The sequence below is a fragment of the Citrus sinensis genome, chromosome 5 (genome assembly GCF_022201045.2).
Source record: "Citrus sinensis cultivar Valencia sweet orange chromosome 5, DVS_A1.0, whole genome shotgun sequence".
NCBI lineage: Eukaryota > Viridiplantae > Streptophyta > Magnoliopsida > Sapindales > Rutaceae > Citrus > Citrus sinensis.
In genome coordinates, this window is record NC_068560.1 from 3,670,288 (window position 1) to 3,696,695 (window position 26,408).

At 35.0% G+C, this 26,408-nt stretch overlaps 1 protein-coding gene across 1 annotated transcript in view; it reads left to right on the forward strand.

Annotated features, from left to right (window-relative positions):
- The first annotated feature begins 542 nt into the window (after positions 1-542).
- The window catches only part of LOC102615306 (uncharacterized), an 86,726-nt gene continuing 60,860 nt past the window's right edge, over positions 543-26,408 (forward strand). Inside the window, exons 1-2 of the mRNA XM_052442765.1 lie at positions 543-672; positions 2,041-2,150. Of these exons, the coding sequence (XP_052298725.1) occupies positions 2,092-2,150 (59 nt within the window). The 5' untranslated portion in view covers positions 543-672; positions 2,041-2,091. The remainder of the gene's footprint in view (positions 673-2,040; positions 2,151-26,408) is intronic.

The window sequence follows — 26,408 nt, forward strand, 5'->3', positions numbered from 1 at the left end:
ATGCTCAAAACGGCTTTTGGCTTAGTCGTTTTGATAGCAAGTGTTTTTCTTCAGCTTACGTGCCAGGCATGTGAGCTATTTAAACAAAGAACAACATTTTGGCTCATGTCGGTTTTGTTCCAGATGCTTATCAGATGACATGTCGTGCTAACATAGAATCAACATACAACATGTCGCCACTGGGTATTGAGTTCATATTTCACAGGTTCCTATAATCTTCATTTGATTTCCATCATCCCCTAAAATTGGATATTAGAATTTGCGAGAAAAAATTTTGGACTACCAACTTTTCCATATACATCATGAGCTAACTTGGTTAAAAAAGGAAAAGAACCTACCATACTTCTTAGAGATAATTTACTTCCATCCATCGTGCTGGCATATATGCTTGTCTTGAGTTAGTAAAAGTGAAAGTTTCTCAATATGAAAGAACGTAAAGGGAAGATACTATTCTCCAATTATTATCGACGTGGTCGATAGGTAAAGCCTTGAGATACGAAACCTATCTTGCGAATGCAGTACATATAAGAATGCAAAAGCCCCGATTTCATTTAATTTTGAAAAATCAATTTCTTTCCTTTAATTTTGTCACCGAAAATTATTCGCCACTACCACCACCATTCTAGCTGCTTCGTAGCCGCTGCCAGTCACCATTCCTCTTCTCATTTACAGGTTCTTATTTTTTCTCTTAAAAAAATTCTAATTAACGGATTTATGTTTTTATTTATTTTAATTAACTTTGAGTTTACTAATAATTATTTTTACAAAGTATCGGGCTTGACAGTCTTTACTGATATATGTAGTATGTAGCTGAAAAAACGATAATGTTTCTATAATGTTACGGACGCTGTAAACCAAATGTATAAGTCCTTTAAAATGGTTTTATGAATTTAACTTAATTAATCAATTATATTTATTATGAACTTTATCTATGTAATTTATTTAAGTTTCTTCACTTTTTTTCTTTTTGTCTTTTTACTCGAGTGATCTTCAAGTTGCCCTTTTTTGGTCCCTTTTTCTGTCCTGCAGCAGTAGCGTTGTTTTACATTAGTAATGTTAGCAGTTCGTTAATTTCTTTTTTTTTTAGTTTTTAAAGATTAGTTTTAGCACCCCCCACCCCAAAAAAAAAAAAAAAAACTTGATCACACTACAGAATACATTCCTCAACCAATGGTTGTTTACTCAATGATACAGAAGCAACCGAGGCCTTTGTAATTGCTCAAGGATTATTTTCTTTACATTTTTTTTAATCTGTACTTACTACAAGGGTGATTAATAACCAACGTGTGCAATTAATAAAAATTTTAATTTAGCACTTTTTATTAGGAAAGCGAGCATCATATTAATTTTAGCCTTCTAAAAAAATTTTAATAATAAATTAGTTGTTGTTTTCATATATAAATTGACTATTCAATTCATTATTTTGACTCACAGGGTGGGAACTCCCCGGGTGATATTTAAGTTATTTGTTTTATTAATAAAATATGCAGGTTAAGTTTGCTCTTCCTATCTTGTGAGTCAAAATTAGGAAACAAAGTTTTCGAGCTATTTGATATTGAGGTGCTATGATTTTTAATCACAGTTATTGTGAAAAAAAAATGATTGTTATATTGTGTAGAATAGATATGATTTACAAATAATGCCTTTTACAAAACTAGTAAGGGTATTATATGTTTTTCATCAAAAAATATTGAGATAAATTTAACTTAATTTGGCTTAAAAATCATAGATACGCCACAGTAGTCCCAAACGAGGCCTTACTTGGGACTCAAAATGCTCAGCTCCACTGAACCATCTTTTGTCTCTAAGGTATCTTATAGAAATTTAATAGTTAAATGTCTTATAGAAATTTAATTTAACTATTAAATATAACGTAAAGAACACTAAATTGCCTCGAAAAAAAATTTCACTTTCAAAAAAGCTTATGATTCGATACAAAATAAAAATTTTCACTTTCAAAAAAGCTTATGATTCGATACAAAATTGAACATTTCTATCTTTGCTTCAATTTAAATATTGATATATCTATCTGTGCTTCAGGTATAGAAAAGAAAAACACTGAGAAATTAAGTTTAATTCCAAACTCCAAATATGGAAGAAGCCGGCAGATCATCAAACCAAGAAGCAAATGATCAAAGCAATGACTCCAAGTAAGAAAATAAATACCATATATATGTGTATCTGATATCAGATATGCGGAATTGATTTATTAATATTTTTTATGTTACAAAATTCAATTGATGGATTGCGTTTTGATTCATTATTATACTGAAAATTAATTAAAGCTTAAAGTCTTGAAATGTATTTTGAATTTAATTGACTTTTTAGAAGGCCTGTAGTTAATTAATGATATTGAGCTCGCTCTAACCCCTCCTCAAACTCACAAAGTCACACATAAGTAAATAAAAATTGAGCTGATACTAAAGTTACCCCAAATTTTGAATTAATGATAAACTTACCCTAAAGATTTGCTTTTGATGGGATTGAGGTGGAGTTTGTTGGTAAAATTCATATAATTTTTCGTGGAACGATTACTATTATTTAGTCCTTATTAACAATTCAAAGTCTGCAACGTACCCGAGTTAGCAATGGTGTGTGTATTTTATTTAACGAGAAACTCCTCACTTTAAAAAAGTGGGTGAAGTTAAAGGACAAAAGAAAAATTTAATGCAAGTGTTTATGTTTTTTTTTTTAAAAATTATATTAGTGTTCGTATTATTTTTCCTTTTAGCACTATCTCTTTTGAAAACAAAACTTGCGCCATTTTTTTGACTAAGAAAAATTATCTTTACACCACCTTTCTTTTACCATATGTACATGTAACCACTATAAAATTTTGACACGTACTTTACACCATCTTTATTTCTAAACTTGTATTAATTAACCACTTTGACCTTCAAAATATCCATTTTACCCCTAAATGAATTAAAAGACTATTTTATTCTACAAAATATTAAAAAATATAAAAATTATACTTATAAGAATACCCTTAACTTTGATAAAATAAATAAATTTCAAAATCTAAGATGATAATTTTTAAATGAAATTATAATTATAAAAAATATCATCTTGTAATTATAACTTTTTGTAATTATAATTTCATTTAAATTTTGTAATTAAATTAATTATAGGGAAGTTTACAAAAATTAACATGAAAAAAAAAGCTCTCTATAATTATTGTAAACTTCCCTATAATTAATATTAAGTAACTTTCCTATTCAAATTGAATGGAACTATGATTACAAAAAATTAACATGATTACAAAAAATTAACATGATAATTTTTAAATGAAATTATATTTATAAAAAGTTAACATATTGAATTTAAGATTTATTTATTTTATAAAATTCAGGGGTATTCTTATAATTAATTTTATTATTTTTCAAAATTTTACACAATAAAATGGTCTTTTAATTTATTTAGGGATAAAATGGTCATTTTTAAGTGTCAAAGCGGTTGGTTGATATAAGATTAAAAACAAAGGTGGTACAAAGTACATGTTAAAATTTTATGGTGGTTAAATATACATATGACGAAAGAAAGGTGACGCAAAGATAAATTCCCTTTTGACCAGCCCCCTCTAGAATTAACCCTTGACTCTACCATTGGTGATGGTCTAGATGATTAGATTGTAATAATAACTTCTCTGATATGTGATCCATTTTTGAGCTTATCTGCAGAAAAAAAAACGAAGATGAAATCACTGTGACGGAGCCAAAAATAAGTAAACAAACTGAAGGTGCACAGAGTTCAATAGGTAAAAAAATAATTAACATAAAGAGATTAATTAATTTTTAATTTACTGATTCAATTTCAGTATTATTAATTAATTTTTCAAAATAATAATAACAATTATATAATTTATAGATTCTGTTCTCACGATGATTAATTCAGATGGTCAAGGGAAGGATGAGTATTATGCTCGTTATTGGCCGCTATACAGAATGATAGAGAAGAATGATTGGCGAGGTGTGGAAGATTTCGTCACTAATGATCCCGATGCCTTGACCGCCAAGACTGTTGCCCCAGGTTCACAGACAATATTTCACGCGATTGTGGAGTCGTTGGTTGATGTTGAGTCTGATGACGCCACATGCCTCCTCCATAAGCTGGCGTCAAAGGTTGATCCACAAACACTAGCACGACAAGATGAACATGGGCGCACAGCTCTATATCAGTGTGCGGGAAAAGGGGATCTAAGGGCCTTAAAAGTCCTAGTGAAGTATAACCCTGATTTAACAAATATATGGCACAGCGGAGGCTTTCTTCCGGTTCATGTGGCAGCGTATAAGGGTCATAAGGATACGTTTCAGTTTCTACAAGAGGTGACCCATGGAGTAGACATCTACAGCGGCAGCGATGGTGCCACAATGCTTTCACATCTCATCTACGCTAATTTATTCGGTCAGTATTAACACATATAAGCCAATTCTCAAGTTATACTGTCCATGTAAAGCTTGTCGAACCAACTTTTTTCTTTTAAAACCTCAAGGCTAGCTAACGCTAAACCATAACTCATAATTAACTTAGTGCCCATTCTTTAATAAAATTTTTATTACTTTGATGCCCATTTGTTAAGATAGTGCTTATTATGAAAATTAATGAGCTGATTAGTTTCGTTTGTTAGATATGCTGATGTGTAACTTGCTGAGTCAGCATGTTAGTTAAAAAGTTGTTAAGAACGTTTCTGTTGCTGAGCTTAGAATTAGCTTACACACACAACGTGTGTACAACATTCTAGATCGCGTATATAAATGGTTGTAATCAGAAAGTACACAATACAATTGAATAGCAATTCATTTCTCATTGCTCTCTAAAACTTTCTCAAACATTTTTTTCTCTGTTTCATTCATTTTCTTGGAATCCAAACACTTCAATTTTGATTTTAACTCTATTAATCAAATAAATATCTCAAATAAATAATATGATTAATTTTTTGTTTAAAAGAAAATTCCTCACAAGACAACCAACTTACTGAAACTCCAATAGAAAATACTGGGAGCGCAAAATTCTTCGAAGATGAACCCATTAATTATCACGCAATGGTTAAGACATAATTCAATCATAATAACATTGAATTGTTTAAATATACACACTTAAATCTTGTTTGCCGCTTTTGTTAAACCAAATTCCTGTTTCTACTGTTGATTGCTTGGTTATACTTTAGTTTTATTATCTTCGTTTATATGATGCTCGCATTATATTGAGATCAAATACATCGCCACTACTCTGACTTTGTTCATGAATCAGATGTAGCTTTGGATTTATTGAAGCTTCATCCAACGATTGGCCGTGACAACATCGACTCTCAGAGAATTGTTCTAAACAGCTTGGCTCGAAAGCCCTACGCGTTTGAAAGTGGGAGTCGGCTTGGACGTTTGCAACGCTTAATTTACAATTGCAGCCCCCAGCATCAAAGCTTTACATGAACAAAAGTTAGCGCACATGCAGACAGTTGAAATTGTCAGAATTATCTGTAAAGAAGTGATTTGGACCTGTCACAGAATAGAATTGGATTGGGCATTGTTCACAGCTGCAAGATTGGGGATACATGAGTTTGTCAATGAATTTATTATGGCAAATGTGTTGAATGAGGATGGGCGTAACATATTTGATGTTGCAGTTTTACATCGTCGTGAAAAAGTTTTTAATCTAATACATCGTGTGAATTTCACAACAAATTTATTTTTAACAGAAGGCAATTCTGGCAACAACATCCTGCATTTAGCGGCAAAGTTGGTACCTTCAAGTATACTGGCGCAGATATTTTACATGAACCATCTTTCATGATTTTTGCCATTTCAGATATACTGGCGCTATTTTCTTCCATTTCTTCAGTTCTAATGTTCTTGGGCATCCTCATTTCACGCTACGAAGAAGACGATTTTCTTCTGTCGTTACCAAGGAAGTTAATTATTGGCCTCGTCACCTTGTTCTTTTCTATTGCAAGCATGATGGTAGCCTTTGGTGCAACCGTTCACATATCTCTTTCTCATAAATGGAATTTGGTTATCATTCCAATTGCCCTTGTTGGATGTGTCCCTCTCACCTTATTTGCATTGTTGCAGTTTCCTCTTTTGCTTGATATGTACTCATCTACTTATGGCCGCAGCATCATCATAGATAGCAGTTGGAGAGAATTAGCTAGCTGCGACTTGGTTGCTAAAGGTAGCTAAAAAATACGGTTATAAAAGCTGATTAAATGGGGTTATTATCCTACTGTGTAACTGATTCATTTCTTGTTGATTTTTCCTGATTCTTTTTCTATAATCATTGTTGAGTGTTTAGAGCTGTGTACTTGAATTTGGTTTATAAAAGTCCATTATGAGGCTGGTCCGATTGTGGAACGGAACCTTAGAAAATTTATTCTGTTTGTTTGATCTCGTTTGTATACACTACTAGAAAAATGGGCTTTACTGACACCAATTTAGTGTCAGTAATTACTTTTACTGATACTTGTTAATTCTGTCAGTAATGCTCAAGTTAGAACACACTGACACTAATTTTTGGTGTCAGTGATTTTTGGGTCAGTATCTTGTATCACTATAGTATCACCACAATAGTGATACTATGGTGTTAGTATCAGTTGATACTATTTCTATGTCAGTATTTTGTGTCACTAGAGAGTCACAAGGATAGTGACACAATCGTGTTAGCATTTAATGATACTATTTACATGTCACTGATTTATGTGACTACAATATCAGGAATCCACTGACTCAGTAACATCAAAAATTCTTATCGTCATTTAAATAACTAGTGTCAGTATTAACGGTGCTATACCGGTTGTGTTTTATTTTTTTAATCACATTATTCCTGTTTATTTTACAATTAAAATAAACCCAAAATATATTAAACATACCAAATCTTGTAATGCAATTCACATAATACACATTTGAAATACATCAGTTAAATTAAAATAGTTCAAATACATCATTGTTTGGGGGTAAAAAACAAGTTCAAGTACTAAATGAAGCTTTGAACAAGTAGTATACACGATAAAGTACTAAATTAATTTCTAAAAATTTAGCCAACAAGAAAAAATAGATAACAATGTCACTGATTTTGGAGTCCGCATATGCCTTAATTGTTTTTCCACCTACAAGTATATAAAATCAATTAGCACACCACAAAAAATAAGTCTTGTATATTTTTAAGGAAAAATAATCATAAATTACTTGTATGTTACCTCGCGATTGTAGGCTGTAATTAACTTGGCAACGTATGTAGCCCACTGATCACGAAGTCGCGAGAGGTCCTTGAGAGTGTATTCCTCAACTCTCTTAAACTTTAATTTTAAAACAACAAGTTATTCACCGAAAATCCTTGACTAAACTACTTAATTATCATTCATTTAAATATATTTGTGTGTTAACAATTAAAGCCAACAAATAAACTCCAACAATGTTACTGTTTTATCCAAAATTATATAGGTAAATACTGAACATCCTAATCATGGTAATTCCAAAAAAAAAAAAAAACAACTTGTGAACCCCAACAGCAACAATATTTGATAGCCGAAGCAACTTGTGAACCCCAACAGTACGCGATTTAATACAAATATGGATGTCTATACAAAACCTTAATTAGGATGACAACTTATCCTCATCAAAGTAAAGTACAAGCAACGACACCATAGCACATCCCCACTAACAACTACTTTGCAACCCAAACAATTGTTTTGTGTTGGGATATGCAGTACATTGTGTATATCCCAAATCCTAATTCATGTCTATATGGATATTCATATAATCTATTCAACAGTATGCAACATAGTCACCATTATAAGTACCCTCACAGTTTATAAAATGCATACAATACGCAATAAAAAGATAACTATAAAGAAGAACACAATAGGTGTTTGAGTTGATTCATTTCACAATAAATTAAAACAATATGATGCAGTATTGTAAAAATCGTTTTCAATACTTACATTATTTTTCAGAACGTTCACATTTGTGATGTTATATTGCATGTATTTCATCACATAGTAACCACATTCAAAGCTGCTCGGCTGCCTCGGACACTACAAGTTTAAAATTACATTAATTTTTTACTGTACATTAACAATAATTATTTAGGTTTGTCTGATTTTACCTTGACAGGTATCCATTGAACATTGGCCTTTGTATCAGAATTTAAATTCTGATGTATTCGAATCCCCCTACAATTAAGAGACATAGCTAACGTTAGCAAATAATTAGCATAAGACATAAAAATAAAACAGCATGATCAAAGATACAAATAACAAACTTAACTGATTGACAATCTGCACTAGCTCTTCATCAGGACTACCTTCCAAATGATCAAGATAATAGGTTGTACGTCTCACCATATCAATTGCCAATAACACCCAGTGGGCACTAAACAAAGTAAAAATTGTTCTCACACATGAATTACAAGTAAAAGTTTTTAACTTCGTGATTAATCTACAAATTAAAGAATATCACTAGCAAATGAAAAAGGTTATACCCAGGGTTATACGGGAATACGATGACTTGTCCTAATTCTGCCAAGCCTAGCAGTTTTGAAATGTATTGAGTCCTGTCTTTGAAGCTGGCCCTTGGATATAGCTTCTCAAAAAGCCCAAATTGAACTGGTTTAGTACTTCCATTGCTCTCCATCTCCTCATACAGGTGTCTAAGAGGAAACAAATATATATTATAGGAAACAAAATAATAGCTCCAAGTTTACTAAAACATAAGCTATGATTTACCGTACTTGATCCATATGTTAATGATGCAGTTTGAGACCTCTTTAAACTCTATGCTTTCAGCACAAATCATTTTGTCCAAGTGTGTTTCCCAAATTTCACCAAAGATTGCTGTGTCATGCCGAATCCTGATAAACCGAGGTAAAGAATTCTTGATGAACATGATAAATATGTTCATATTTTCACTCCTGTCATTCTTTCTTGATCGTGTTTCTGCCCGTGTATTCTTCACACGTACCTTGAAGTCTTTTGCTGTTGGTCTGATGACCCGTGGTTCTTTTTTGGCTACCACACCTGGTCTGATGATCAGTGGTTCTTTTTTGGGTACTTCTGCTGGTCTGATGACTAGTGGTTCTTTGTTGGGTACTTTGTCATGACAGGAGAACTGCCTATCTAGTACTTTAGGAGTTAGTCTAGGAGATCTTCTCGGTGTGGGCTTTGAAGTAATTTCACACTCTACTTTTTCGGGGGTTTGTTGAGGAGTTGCTTGGGAAATTGTGGTGGGACTGTCCTTAATTTTACTCTTAACAGATTTTGGAGTCGACTTAACCAATGGGAAATCAGCCTATGCAATCATCGAAATACATACAATTAGTAGTAATACATGCATATACAAATGGAAATAAAATAATGACATGTAACAGGCCATATACCTTTCTTTTTCCAAGAGTTTCAAGGGATTGTTGATCATCGTCAATCTGAACACCAGTAGAAGTTTTGGGCTTAGGAAAGTTAGAACTTCCAACTTCAGTATTGCTGTACACATTTAACCTTGCATTCATGCGTTCTAATTGAGCAGACATGAATTAGAAACTCTCTTGATACATCTTTCTTTCTCTTGCTAACTCAATGGCATTAGGGACATGAAAGTACATAAATAGAGTGACGAATTGCCCCACTCCTTGCACCTGCTTCCATTTGGCTGCTTCTGAAGAGCTTCACCTAGAATGTCATGTGACCCTTGTGATTGGAATGTTCCTTGTTCAACTTGACTCTTCAGCTCATTCTACAAAAAAAAATATTGTAAATCCGCAATTACGAGTACAAAACATCAACTAAACTAAACTAATATCCTTCTTGAATCTTTAACAAAGAGCAAATCCATATACAGTTCAAATTGAAACTACATAAAATATTACAAGACAACACCTCACACAAGTTTTAACCTTTTTATATGCGAAGAAATAAGTTCTGATAAAATCTTACTGAGTTTCTGTCACTTGTAAATGTTGTCATACAACTATTACAAAAAGCAGTATATATGTATGTAAATATCTACCCCCCCCGACACACATATTATAAAGAAAATTCATAAGAATTAAGTATACAAGTGACTTACTATTTTCTCAGCAATTGGCGTCACATCAGAAGCATATTTGCCATCTCGGTCTGCTCGTGCCATTAACCAAGCTTCACTGTGATCAATCTCCTGCTCAGAAACTCCACTCTCCTTAATCTGTTACAAGGTGACATAAAATATAAATAATTGATTCTATTATATTATACGTATTAGATTACTTATGTTACTGTAATTAGATTATTTACCACACTTACTTTTCTATACAACATGCCACAATATCCTGTGCTACCCAAGCGATGGTTGTAGACATTCTTTGCTCTTTTGTCTTTTGCCTTCTTACTTTTTTCCTGCACAAATAGTTTATATGAAGAACAAAAGGTTACTGTTGAGTATTAGAAAATGTATATTTATAAAGGAGAAAATCATCATTTTACATTTCAATTCTTACTAACTACCTTTACTTTTATGTATTTAAGCTTATTGTAATTTAATTATGTGTGTTTTATTTTAATTAAGTATTTTATGTATTTTAGGGGCATTATAGTCATTTCACAATAAAGGAGAGATCAGACGGTAAAACGGACATCACTTTTGAACTCAGGACGGTCGAAAACCTTAGGAGGAGCATAAAAAGAAAAATGGCACTATTCACATGTACGGTACTATTCACGTGTACGGTACTGTTCGCGACACTGTTCACATAGACGGATCGATGACGTGGCATTGACCGATGATGTGGCATTGACTGATGAGGTGTCACGATCCTGTTGGACTAAAATTCTTATGTACTGTTGATGGTGACGTGGCAGCATATCAGTGGACGAAAAATCTCGCGTACGGTGCATGCATCACACAGGATTATTTTCAACCAAACCGTGTTACTGTTCATCCGCGTGGTCAAACCGTGGACTGTTAACTGATGACGTGGCGCAATCCTGAGCATCCAAACTGTTTTTAATCCGATGGCCATGATTTACTCCATGTATCTATAAAAAGGGGGCCTTCCCCCCCTAATTTGATATCTCTGAATCCATTTTTGGGATCTATTTTCTGTAATTCCTTCTCCATCTTGTATTTTCTTCGTATTTTAATAAATTCCCATTTTGTCCCTAGTTCAATTATGAGTGGCTAATTTTCTTTCAAGCTTGGGTTGAAGGTGAAGTCTCAACATGTGTCATGGGCTTTATTTGGTAAATTTATTTTCTCTTCCCCTCTAGTTTTTGTGGATGTTTTGACTTCTCGTCGACAAATAATAATAGTCTTGTCTAGATACCGCCTTGGTTACACCGGCTTTCTAGTACAAGGTTATTATTATTTGGCACGATAAGCCCTTAGCACCATATTGATTAGAGCGTGGTTCATGAGGTGTGGATACCCCCCTCATGATTTAATTGGCATTAATAAGGATTATTTAGCCCATGATGCATGTTGATACGGATCCAGATACCCAAGTACGTTATTTCAATAGAATTCTCTTCAATTTATTATCGCCATTTCAATTCCAATTTTAGAATTTATTCTCGCCATTTTAATTTAAGTTTTAACATATTTTCCACCACAAATCCAATCACCCATTTACAAAATTAATTCTATACACAATTAAAATCCACCTCCTCGTGGGATCGACACTCGTCACCATTGATCTACACTACAATAGATTCGTGTGCTTGCGAGTACATTAAAATTTGCACAACAAGTTTTTGGCGCCGTTGCCGGGGAGGTAAGTAATTTTAATTCATAGAATTAATTTTTGTGAATAATTTCTTTTATTTCTTTTCTTGTATTTTTTTATTTTTATTATTAAAAAAAAAGTGAATCCGCATTTAGAGGTTAGTATTTCTTTTCTTTTTCTCTTCTTTAAATTTCGGTAATTTAATTTTCAATTTATTTTTCTTAGTTAATTTATTTCACGTATTTACTTTTTTTGTATTTTTATATTAAGGTTGTAATTGCGCAATAAGGTTAGTCTTGTAATTTCTCCCTCTTCTTTATTTTTATTTGTTTTGTTCTCATCTTTATTTTTATTGGTTTTGCATGCATGGTCGTAGGTCATTATTACCTAATCTTGAACCTATAGATCTTGAACTAGAAAAAACACTTCGCACACAAAAGCACATTAAAAATAAATTTGGAATGGATTTACAAGCACCACAGGAGAGGCCATTTAAGGACTATTTTAGTCCCTTAGCTAATTTGAGCACATCATGCATAAGATACCCAAATGTAGCTGCTAGGAGTTTTGAATTAAAACCTAGTGTGCTAAATTGTCTCCCCACATTTTATGGCTTAGAAAATGAGGATCCATATAATCATCTGAATGATTTTCATGCTATTTGTCAAACTTTTAAATACGAGAATTTTTCAGACGATGATGTTAAACTCAGATTATTCCCATTTTCTTTAAAGGATAGAGCTCGTTCATGGTTAAATACTTTACCTGCTAATAGTATTGCATCATGGGAACAAATGGTAACTAAATTTTTGAATAAATATTTCCCAGTGTATAAAACCAATGCTATTCGTAGGGAAATCTCGGAATTTACCCAGAGAGAGGACGAGCAATTTTTCGAAACATGGGAGCGATTTAATGGGCTACTCTTGAAGTGTCCACATCATGGGTACGAGAAATGACACCAATGCCAATACTTTTTGGAGGGATTACTACCAAATGTGCAAGAATGGCTAATGGCAACAAGTGGAGGAGAGCTAATGTCAAAAAGTGCATCAGAGATTTGGGAATTCTTCCAGCGACAAGCGGATAATTCCCAACAACGGAGTCGATCACTCAGGAATACCAGAAGGATTAAAGGAGTGAATGAGGTTCACATTGGCGAGTCAACTTCGGGAATCAAAGAAGTTAAGGAGATGGTTGAAGGTCTTGCTCGACAAATAGCATCGTTATCGACTGCTAAATCAAAAGAACCACATGACCATGACTCATATTCAGATGAAGCCAATGTCATAGGGGTAATGAGAAAGCCATCAAATTACAACCCATACTCCAACACATATAACCCTGGATGGAGAGACCACCCCAATTTTTCATGGTCTCAAGGATTCCAACAGAATGGACCAGCAACTCCAGCTCCACCAATGCATCCAATTCCTCAAGCCTCTCAGCCCCCATTTAGACCATACAATCAGAACCAGAATTACTCTCAACCTAAACCATGGGAGGATGCATTCCAGAATTTCAAGAATGTTACTCACTCTACGATTGAGCAACAGAATCGTACCATTGATGGACTACGAAATGAGTTGAGAGCAGGCTTCAATTCACAAGCCCAATCAGTTTCAAGCCTTGAAAAGATGGTGGGACAACTTGCTTCTTCAGTTCAGACCTTGGCAATGACCGTTGAGAAAGGCAAGTTTCTAAGTCAACCAGTGCCTAATCCTAAAGGAGTACATGAAGCAAGTACTAGTTCACCACAGCAGCATGGAGAGGTCAAAGCAGTCATGACCTTGCGAAAAGGAAAAGAAGTCGACAACAAAGTGGAGATGCCGGTGACAAAAGAAAATCAAATTGTACCTGTGAATGTTGAGGATTCATCACCGGAGGAGAAAGAAGAAACCAACCCACGAGAATACGTTCCCAAAGCTCCATTCCCCCAGAGGTTAGCTAAAGGCAAGAAGGGAAAATCCACAGGTGAGATTCTCGAAATCTTCAAACAGGTAAGTGTTAACATCCATTTACTGGATGCGATTAAACAAGTTCCATCTTATGCCAAGTTTCTTAAAGACCTTTGTACTAAAAAGAGAAATATGCATGTTCAAAAGAAGGCATTTTTAACCGAAAACGTTAGTTCTATACTCCAACATAAAATTCCTTTAAAATGTAAAGACCCAGGCTCCCCCACTATCTCATGTAGCATAGGGAACCACACAATTGAGAATGCTCTATTGGATTTAGGAGCTAGTGTAAATTTGTTGCCTTACTCTGTTTTTGTGAAACTTGGACTTGGAGAATTACACCCAACCCCAGTGGTGTTACAGCTTGCAGATCGGTCCACGAAAATACCTCGTGGTATTGTAGAGGACGTGCTTATCCAGGTAGACAAGTTTTATTTTCCTGTTGATTTCATTGTAATTGACACTCAACCTATACAGGATTCGAGGAAGCACATCCCCATTATTCTAGGCCGACCTTTCTTGGCAACTGCGGATGCTCACATTCAATGCAGGACTGGAAATATGCAGTTGTCCTTCGGCAACATAACTATGGAGCTAAACATTTTCAACATAGCCAAACAACCTCACATTGCAGATGATGGACTTGTTGATGTGGATTTAATTGAAACATTAGTTGATGACACTTTTATTTCAAACCTTAGTGATGACCCTTTACAAACATGTTTAACTCACTTTGGTTTGGATTTTGATATTGACAGATCGGTCGAAGAGGTCAACGCCCTGCTTGACTCAGCACCATCCATGGACACAAATAAATGGAAGTCAAGAGTTGAACAACTAGCACCATCAGAGAAGAAACTCACCCCATCATCAGAATCACCACCGAAACTTGATCTCAAACCATTGCCCAACACATTGGAATATGCATTTTTGGGAGAAGAAAGTACTCTACCGGTAATCATTTCATCATCCCTCAATGATAAACAAAAAGGTAAGTTGTTGGATGTTTTAAAAGAGCATAAAGGAGCATTATGATGGACCATAGCGGACATAAAAGGTATACACCCAGTTGATTGCATGCATTACATTCACCTTGATGAAAATGCTAAATCTACTAGGGAAATGCAACGTCGGTTAAATCCTAATAGGAAAGAAGTTGTTAGAACTGAAGTCCTTAAGCTATTAGATGCAGGTATCATTTACTCAATTTCTGATAGTTCATGGGCCAGTCCTGTGCAAGTTGTCCCTAAAAAGTCAGGAGTCACAGTAGTCACCAATGCTGATAATGAATTGATACCCACTAGAGTGACTACAGGATGGCGTGTATGCATTGATTATAGAAAATTAAATTCTGTCACACGTAAAGACCATTTTCCTTTACCATTTATCGATCAAATGCTTGATAGATTAGCAGGCCACGAATTTTATTGCTTTCTAGATGGCTATTTAGGATACAATCAGATTCCCATAGCAACAAAAGATCAAGAGAAAACCACTTTCACTTGCCCTTTTGGCACTTTTGCATATAGGAGGATGCCATTTGGATTATGTAATGCACCTGCTACGTTTCAACGATGCATGTTAAGCATTTTTTCTGATATGGTCGAACGATTTCTTGAAGTCTTTATGGATGATTTTTCTGTCTTTGGTGACTCATTTGATCAATGTTTACATCATCTAACACTAGTTCTGCAGAGATGTATTGAGAAGAACTTGATCTTAAATTGGGAGAAGTGCCATTTTATGGTAAAACAAGGTATTGTTCTCGGTCACATCATTTCGAGCAAAGGTATTGAGGTTGACAAAGCCAAGGTGAATCTCATTTATAATCTTCCTCCACCTAAAACAGTCAGAGAAGTAAGATCTTTCCTTGGGCATGCTGGTTTCTATAGACGTTTCATTAAAGATTTTAGCAAAGTTTCTAGACCCTTATGCAATTTACTTGCTAAGGATGTACCTTTTGTCTTTGATGATTCATGTCTTGTGGCTTTTGAAAAATTAAAGCATTTGTTGACATCATCACCCATCATTCAGCCCCCAAACTGGAGCTTACCATTTGAGCTCATGTGTGATGCATCTGATTATGCAGTAGGAGCAGTATTAGGACAAAGAGTTGATCGAATTCCTCATGTTATTTACTATGCTAGTATGACATTGAATGATGCACAGTTGAACTATTCAACTACTGAAAAAGAAATGCTAGCAGTAGTGTTTGCACTAGAAAAATTTCGATCTTATCTCATTGGTTGCAAAATAATTATATTCACAGATCATGCTGCTCTTAAATATCTTCTCACAAAGAAAGATGCAAAAGCTAGACTAATTCGTTGGGTGTTACTTCTGCAGGAATTTGACTTGGAATTCAAAGATAAAAAAGGGACAGAAAATGTTGTGGCGGACCACCTCTCTCGTCTTCATTTTGACACAATTACAGAATCATTACCATTGAATGAGTTATTTCCAGATGAACAATTGATGAGTGTGGAAGTATTACCATGGTATGCTGATATAGTTAATTATCTTGTTACAGGTAAACTTCCAGAGCATTGGACCAAGCAAGACAAGGCTAAATTCTTTGCAGAGATAAAGAATTTCTTTTGGGATGACCCGTATTTATTCAAGTATTGTGCAGACCAAATTGTTAGACGATGTGTCCCAGAAATTGAAATTCAGAATATCCTTTCATTCTGCCATGAACAAGCTTGTGGAGGCCATTTCAGTGCTAAGAAAACAGCGACTAAAGTTTTACAATGTGGTTTTTATTGGCCAACTATATTTCGAGATGCTTACACTTTTTGTTCTTCATGTGATAGGTGTCAACGAATGGGGAGCATTATACGAAGGAACATGATGCCACTAAATCCAATTTTAGTGGTTGAGATTTTTGACGTATGGGGTATCGACTTCATGGGACCCTTTCCCCCGTCTTTTGGTCATCAATACATATTGGTTGCTGTTGACTACGTATCAAAATGGGTAGAAGCAATTCCATGCAGAACCAATGATCACAAAGTGGTGATAGGATTTTTGAAAAGCAACATTGTTTCACGCTTTGGATTCCCTCGAGCGATAATCAGTGATGGTGGTGCCCACTTTTGTAACAAAGCATTCAAAGCTCTTTTGACAAAGTATTCAATCACACACAAAGTGGCGACTCCGTATCATCCGCAAACCAGTGGCCAAGTTGAGATCTCCAATCGAGAAATTAAGCACATATTAGAAAAGACGGTGAGGCCAGACAGAAAAGATTGGTCATTAAGACTTGATGATGCATTATGGGCATATAGAACGGCTTTCAAGACCCCGATTGGGATGTCACCCTATAGGCTAGTGTATGGAAAAGCTTGCCACCTACGTGTGGAACTCGAGCATCGTGCGTATTGGGCCATCAAGAAATTCAACTTTGACATGCAACAAGCCAGCTCAGAAAGAAGGTTACAGCTGGCAGAACTTGAGGAAATTCGCAATGATGCCTATGAAAACGCCAAGATTTACAAGCAACGAATGAAAGTCTTCCACGACAAGCACGTTATGAGAAAATCTTTCACTCCAGGTCAGAAAGTACTTTTATTCAATTCTCGCTTGCACCTATTCCCAGGTAAGTTACGCTCTCGTTGGTCTGGTCCCTTTATTGTTCATACTGTTTTTCCACATGGGGCAATTGAAATTAAGGACCCAAAGAACGGTGTCATGTTTAAAGTTAATGGTCAAAGATTAAAGCCATATCTAGAGTACCAACCACATGGAGAAGACACCGAAATAAATTTGAGTGACCCACCAAATTTGAATTGAATTTTTTTTCTTTTCGTTGATTTAATTTCTTTTTCTTTCTTTATATTATTCTTTTGCGAATTGAAATTATTTTTGCATAAGTGTGTTTGTTTAACTATTAAGTTTTCTCTTATCATTTTTAATCATGAGTACCTTACTTAGACCGTTCCTCCTGAACATTCTTAAACCACTTCAACGTGTCAAAACTCATCTCAAAAGGCAAATTCAATTTTGTAAAACACATCGCATTTGGGCTCTACAACCACCAGAGTTAGTAGCCTATGTTGAGGGTTTAGAACGCCAACTCAGAGACATTGAGAGAAGTGTTTACGACATTCAGTTGGAGCTTGAGGTAAATTCAATAAGAGGACGATTTTAATTTTCTTTGTGTGTTTTGATTTTTTTTTCTGTTTGTGTGCTTTAGTTTGTTACCCCGGTGAAGTGGCGGATAACGGTACTCCGTGACAATCAAGTCGGTTACTTCAGTTTCCCATAATAACTGACATTCTGAGGCGAAAGTATGGACAAAAATGAGATTCTAGCGAAGCTTCACAAGCGATTCCCTTCACTTCCTCAGAATGCCCTCCTTATGATCTATAAAGCTCGGTCCGAACGCATGCGATTACTCATGAGGAATAACCTACTTGCTGATATCCGTTGGTTAATCGAAGCTAAAGTACGATTGACAGGTGAGTTATCTCCAAAATTTATTGCATTCATGCCTGGTTGTGGTAAAGGAAATTATGCAAGAAAACGACGAGCTCGAAGAATTTCTGTTGCTTGTCATAAGTGTGCCAAAATGAGTTGCGATAGAAACCCATGTTCTTTAGGAATGGTGTCTGATAACAGGGAAGATAAGATTCAATTCATTAGGGATGACTTGAATAAGGAGTCATTGGATGATATCCTTCTGTCTCTTGAAATGCATCCCAGTGGATATGTGCAAGGAGCGATTCTCCAGTTATGACCATTATTCCAAAAAGAGCATGCACGATATAGTCTCGGGAATCTGACTATAAACGACCCTGTTTGCCAGTTTATAAGAAAATTGGATAGGAAGCCTATCCTCGACCCATAGAGGGCGTTCAAGCCGTTTCTGGACGTAAAACTAGAGGAAGATGTGAGCCACAGTCGCAACTACGTGTAAATATCCTTTTACTTTACTGTTATTTTATTTCACTGTTGTTTTACTGTTTGTTTTATTGTTTTTAATAATTTTGTTACTGTTTGCTTTTTCCTTTTCACTGTTTTCTTTTTTACTCGCGAGCCATGTGCTTTACGCGTTATTTGACACTGACATGTTACCTCATACACAACTGTGACCCACTATCACTAAGACTCTTAAATGTGATTTTCTTTGTCAAGCACTCACAAATTGTTTTTGCGAAGTATCACAATGGCAGCTACTCCCAATAGACAATTCAAGAACATTTGTGTGCTTTCTGGATTTACCTATGGCAAACATAAAGAGTTCGTAGAGGCAGCCATAGATCTTGGTCGAAGTATAGCAGCGAGAAAATTACACTTGGTGTATGGAGGAGGTAACCGAGGGTTATCAAAAATGGTCTCAGAAGCAGCTTTTATCAGAGGAAGTCAAGTGTTAGGCATCATCCCAAGAGTCCTAAAACCATTGGGCAGTTCGTCTAACTCATCAACTGGAGAAGAGTTAGTCGTCTCAGGTATGCAAGAACGAATAGCTAAAATGCTTAATCATACTGATGCTTTTATTTTCCTTCCAGGAGATCTTGCAACACTAGAGGCACTTATCACACTAGCATCTTGGGCCCATCTGCACATTCACCAGAAACCCATCGGTTTGTTAAATGTCAATAACTTTTATGATGGCTTTATCGCATTTCTTAACCATGCAATAAAAAACTACTTCATTCCTTCTCATGCGAAAAAACTTTTTATTTGTGCTCACACTGCTAATGACCTACTTGATCTGTTACAAGCTTATAGATCGGAGCCAAACCCCTGGACCTTTGTGTTGGAGCGCCCCAATAATGATGGTAACAGTAGTAGCAGTAAGAAGTACAAATTAGATTTAACTCTCCGCCTGTAAATATTTTCTTCTGTGTTGCACCACCCAGGTGATGTCTTATAAACTCTACTTCTTTCCTTTAAAACATTGAGGACAATGTTTCGTTCTGGTTGGGGGGAGGGAATAGTCGACAAATGTGGAATCTTGGTTAAGTTTTTACTAATTTTTTGTTGTAGAAACTAACTGTTGCTAACGTTTTGTGTTGAAGGTGGTTGAATATGGAGTGTAGTGACTCTAGAAACGCATCTTCTTCATTTAAAAAAAAATAATAAAAAATAAAAACTTAAAAAAAATTTAAAAAAAAAAATTCAAACATTTTTTTTCTTTATTAAGTTTTTATGTTCATTTCTCTTCTTCCTTTTAATTTCTCCTCTATTAATATACATTTTCCAACTTTTGAGTTTTCTTAAAAATAAAATCTACCTTTATGCTGTCATGTTTTATCCACATGCCGCCAACTAACAGCACATGAGTCTACCCAATAAGCATTAAACTCACAAACAACAAAATAGCCACTTCTTAAGTTTTCATCATAACATAGTACTTATATGTAAATGTAATTATTAGCCAACCAATTAGCCAAATTGTTTCCTCTAAAACTAGTTACTAACCATAGCGCAATGCAATTAAGTGTTTTATTTTATTTTATTTTTAAAAATATATAATTTTAGTTGCTAAGGTGAAGATAAATATCTCTTATTCAAAAGTTTGGTAGGACTACTTTGGATTTGTGATGACAATTGCGTGAGAATTGTCTGTTGATTTGTTTGCAGGAATAACATTTTCACTTTTTCTTTTAAAATAAAAGGTATTGAATCTCTCTTTATTCATGCCAAGCTTTATAATCTTCTCTTGCTTACGAATTTAGATTTGTTCCAATTTCAGTTGGGGTTTTGCTTTATTGATCATCAAGAAGAAGACTGGAAGAGGTTGTTTTGGCCTTTGGGAACTGACTTTGATGGTCAATTTATGTGCTGCTTGTTCAGCTTCTTGCTCTACGTTCTTATGCAAAATGAGTGCTGTTAACAAAATTGGGCAATGCAATTAATAGTTCAGAAATCTGAGCAAGTATATTTCATATCTAAGGTTGAAGATTATTAAAATGACTAATTTAGAGGATTGCAGCCATCATATTCATATTCCTGTTAAAGGATGATACAGCTTTCATACTAGTTAAAAATAAATAAATAAATAAATAAAAAGAAGAAGCATAAATAAATAAATGCATCCTTCCTTTTCACGCTTAGAAATTAAAGTAACTGACGACATACGTTAGTGAATGCACATATCTATAAAGCCTTCTTTGTCAAGGCTCGAGAGTTACCATTTGATATAACGTTTCTTTACAAATAAATCCTGCTAATAATTGCTAAAATGCCGTGAGTTGCTCCTCGTGCTTCAGGTCCGGCTAACCTTAGGAGCACTAATTTTAACTATCTTATCGATTTTATTGAGAGAAAGGAAGCAGGTAAGTGTTTAATAATATATATCAGTTACGTGGCCAATCCGGGGTTCGTCCCAAGCGGCCCAGTGGGAACTGACAGACCAGAGTAGATAATAAGAAGTCAGAAGTTCTGCCGTCAGATACTCCACAACCCTTAGATACTCCACGACCTGAGCCTTCCATCACTAAACAGATTGCAGATGTCGAGTCTCTGATTGTCTTACCTACGGAGAACCAAGCTAACGCTACAAACTCTATTTCCATTAAGGAGCCGATTGGCCAGGATGTCACGACTCATGATTCTAGGATCCGAAAACCTGGTGAGTATAATCCACATCTTCATCGAGCGTCCAGCACAAATTTTAGGCATTACAGTAGTTGACAAAACCCATATCAGTCCTCGATAGAACGGTGCTCCTCGTTGTTGCCTGTGAGGGAAACTGGGAGTTCATGGAGGAGTTGGTGAATGTCGTGGATGCAAATGATCTTGGAATGGTAGATGAATTGGGTTGCACGGCACTTCATTATGCGGAAGTTGGTGGAAGCATCAAGGCGTGCAGGCTTTAGTAAGGAAAAAGCGTGCTCTTACACAAACTGTGAGCAACTGCGGGTGGACTCCGCTTCTCTCTGCAGCTCATTGTGCTCCCAAAGATAAAGACATTGTATACTACCTTTCATCTGTAACTACTAATGAACCTCCCGGCAGCCCATTCACTGGTCCTTTGGCTGGTATGCTTGCTTGCGCACTAGCTGCTGGAGGTTTTCATGGTAAAGTAAAATATCTACATCGTGACTTCCATGTCAAATGCATTCGTTGATGGATTTCTTTTGTAACTTTTTTTTTTTAATTTAACTTTTGCAGCAGATATTATTTTATATTTAAGCCAGGGACATCGTAACTTAGGTACTGTTAAAGATGATGAGGGGCATAATATACTAGATGCATTGGTTTTAAGGCCCCAGGATTTCCAAAATGGAACCGATCTTGGATCTTAAAAAAACTGGATCTACCCTCGTTAGTCCTCTCTCATTGTATATCATTATATATTCTACAACAGTAGTGATGCTATTTGCTGATATATTTTTTTTTCCTTTTTTCCTTGTTTAAGTTGTTCCTGTGGAAATGGATTCCTCAGCACCGTGGTCAGCAAGAATTGGTCTGGTCAATACAACCGGTCAAGGTTTATGAATTAAATTTCGTATTAGTTTTGGTTTTGTATTGCAATATTCTAGTATTATGGGTTTAATATGGTTTAATTATTGACTGGAGTTTTAATATAAGAATTTCAATTTTCTCCAGCGTGCCAATGTTGTATTCTTTAGTTGATCATTTCTAACGTGTCATGCATTTTCATTCAAGTGATTTAATACTTTTTTCTATATCGGTATTTTGGTTGCAGTGTTACTATGGCCATGAAAATTATTTTGGAATTGCATTGAACTCTTGGGTAAGTGATGTTGCTCTCCCTGGCTTAATGAGGGTGACTTGATCATGTAATTTCTTATACATTATCCATTGTTTGTTTTATTTGCAGTGCCTGGTATCAAGCAAATTCGGGATGCAAAGTTGACACATAAATTGGCCCTCGAAATGGCCAAACACGTTTTTAAAGCATTTCAAATGTTTATGATGTAAAGGATTATGTATCTTTCCACTCAAACACCATAGCTGCTGCAGCAAGCTCTGGCATTGTTGAAATCGTAAAGAAGTGTCTTCAAATGTTCCCACATACCATTTGGCTTTCCACTGATCAGCAAACCATACTGAAAGTTGCTGTTTGTTAAGGAAGCTCACGGTGCAGTCAAAAGGAGCAGCTCAGCTGGCACGTGAGATCTAAAGCCAAATCAGCAGAGTCTGTTAAGAAGCTATGCCAGCTCAGCAAGTTTGTTGAAGCATTCTTTTCATTCTGTTTTGTAGTTAAGCTTACTTAATTAGTTTAGCTCTCTTGTTTTAGCTTGGTATATAAACTGATGTAGATCTGCTTTTCATTGTTAATCGAGAAATGAAATAAAAGAAAAACTCTAGAATATTATTTTCATTTTCTTAGTTCCCAAACACATTTTACAATTACACATTTAACTTTCAAACATGGTATCAGAGCCAAACAGAGCAAGCTCTAGTAATCAACAAATAAATTCCAGAAATACGATAGCAGCAAATGTAAGTCAGATCAATTTCTCATTTAACACTTCAATCAAGTTAGATAGATCCAATTATCTGTTTTGGTGATCACAAGTTTTAGCATCAATCAGAGGAAATCGATTGGAAGGCTTCATAGATGGAACCAAATCAACACCTGAGGAAAAATTACTACTCGCTAGAGCTAATGGATCTGCTCAAGAAATTGATAAGCTAGAATATCAAAACTGGAGATCACAGGATCAAACCTTACTTGGATGGCTGTTATCAGCAATTAATAAAGGTAATCTTAGTCTTGTTATTAATTGTGTGAGCTCTTTTGATGCATGGAGAACCTTAGAGAAGAAGTTTGGAGTTCAATCTGAGGCTAGAGTACTTCAGCTTAGATATGAGTTGAATACAATAAAGAAGGAGGCATTAAGTATTGAAGATTATTGTATTAAGATGAAATCTATAGCTGATAAACTTGCTAGTGCTGGTAGTCCTATAACAGAAAAAGATTTGATGTTAACAATATTAAATGGATTAGGATTAGGCTATCGTGATATAGCAACCTTCATAACTGGTTCTAAAATGGAATTTGATGATGCTTATGCATTGTTGTTAACACATGAAACCAGACTTGAACAAGAACATGATGATAAGAATATGTTTAATGCAAACTATGCCTATGTTAATACATGTTATCATAGAGCTTTCTATGGTCAAGCTAGAGGTAATTTCAGAAGAGGTGAATATATTGGTGGTAGTTTTGGTAATATTGGTAGTAGGAATCATGGATTTGGAGAAGGAAATTTTAGTCCACAAAGAATGTTTTATGGAAGTTTCAGGAGGGGAAATGGCAGAGGACAGTTTCCTGGTCAAAATAATGCTCACAATTTTTCTTCTCAATGACCAAGGAATATGACTCCATTCACTAGAAATGGCTTTGTTGGAATGAATGGATCAACAGGATCTACTGGAAACATAGAAGAAACTACTTGTCAGGTCTGTTTTAAAATTGGTCATACAGCTGACATCTGCTGGCACAGATTTGTAAAAGATTATACTCCTACTCCAAGAAATTTTAGTAAAGGAAAAGGACCAAGATCTACATACTTTACTAATTTTGATGGTTTCAACTCACATTCTAGCTGTGAAGATTATGATTGTTTCAGCTATATGCCACCAAATTTTCATCCTACTTCTGGAGCACATCTTTACCCTGGTGTTGATGCTTATAATCCTGGAGCTGCAAATATGGCAAATTTTGAAGGAGCTGCTGATAATGGCTGGTATTTGGATAGTGGAGCCACTCACCACTAAACAAATAATATGGAGAATCTACAGCTCAAAGAGGAGTATAAAGGTAATGATCAGCTCATCATTGGTAATGGTAAAGGATTATCTATCTCTCATATTGGACATGCTTTTCTGTCATTTAGAGCTTCAAACTGTCATTCTTCACATATTGTTATAACACTTAAAGACATGTTGTTTGTTCCTTCAATCACTAAAAATTTGTTAAGCAGTTCTAAACTCACCTCTGATAATTCTCTCTCTGTTGAATTCTGTGGAAATATCTGTTTTGTAAAGGATATGAAGGGACAAGTTCTTCTGCAAGGCCTTGTTGAGAAAGGTCTCTACAAACTGCTATTGAAACCTAAGCCTCTATCTTCATCACCTGCATTTCATCTATCACAATCTCAGATAAATTAGCCAGTCTCTATACTGTCAGTCTCAAATGTGTCTTTTGTTCATCAAAATTGTTGTGCTTTTACTACAACTTGTAATAACTCATTTTCAAATGCTTGTAATAAAAAACCTGATGATCTGACCTTATTGCATAGAAGGTTTGGTCATCCAAACTCAACAATATTGATGCATTTGCTTAAATCCTGTAAGCAATTTAAAGTCTCTTCTAAAGCTCTTTCATCTTCTACTTATTCTATCTGTGATGCTTGTCAATTAGGAAAGACTCATAAACTACATTTTCCCACCACTGAAACTAAAAGTACACAAGTACTGGAATTGATATAATATATACTGATATTTGGGGGCCTTCACCTACTGTTTCTAGGAATGGATACAAATATTATATCAGTTTTGTTGATGACTACAGTAGATACACTTGGGTTTATCCTCTCAAGCTTAATTCAGATGGTTTTGCAGTCTTTAAATTCTTTAAACTCCAAGTAGAAAATCAATTCAGCAGTAAAGTCAAGATGCTGCAATTTGACTAGGGGGGAGAATATAGAGTGTTCACTGATTTCTTGAATCAAAATGGGATCATATTTCGACATTCATGTCCATATACTCACCATCAAAATGGTCTGGTTGAGAGGAAGCTTAGACATATAGTAGAATTGGGATTAACATTATTAGCTCAAGCTAATCTGCCCTTTAAATTTTGGTGGGATGTTATTCACACTGCAGTTTATTATATAAGTAAATTGCCTACCCTTGTGCTAAAGTTTGTGTCTCCTTATGAAAAATTATTCAACCACAAACCAGATTACAGCTTCTTAAAATGTTTTGGTTGCCTTTGTTATCCATATTTGAGGGACTTCAACAAGCATAAGTTCGATTTTCATACAAGAAAATGCATCTTTATTGGATACAACCCATCTCATAAAGGTTACAAATGTTTGACAAGTTCAGGAAAGGTTCATATACTTAGACATGTGACTTTTTATGAAACCATATTTCCTTACTTAACCAACATCATTTTTTCTTCTTCTGAAAACACATCCTCATCTGAGATTCCAGTGTCATCCTTTACTCAGCAACAAATTTTTCATTTATTAACACTTTCTATCCCTGATAGCAGTCTTGAAGAAAATTTCTCAGCAGACTCAGTAAGAAATGAACAGGTATCTTCATCATCTTTACATACAGACATTTTACATCATGAGCTACCTAATCATTCTTTGACAGAATCTTTATCACCCCACATATCTTCTCAAAATCTAGAATCAATTCAGCCACAATTTGAACCACAAATTATCATTCAACAACCATAATCTCAGCATATTCCTGATGCCTCAAACACAAGCCTGACTCAGAAACCTTCTCACAAAATGGTTACCAGATCAAAATCTGGTATCTTCAAACCAAAAATATATACAACTTTAATCAATAAATAACTTGATACAAATCAAGAAGCTTTTAGTGATCAGAATTGGCATCAAGCCATGAGAGATGAGTATGAGGCTTTAATCAGGAATAAGACTTCGTCATTAGTTTCATCTTCAGCTGAACACAAAGTTATAGGCAACAAGTGGGTGTTTAGAGTAAAACAAAACAGTAATGGAAGCATAGTTAAGTATAAAGCTCGGTTAGTTGCAAAAGGTTTTCAACAAACTGAAGGTGTGGATTACTTTGAAA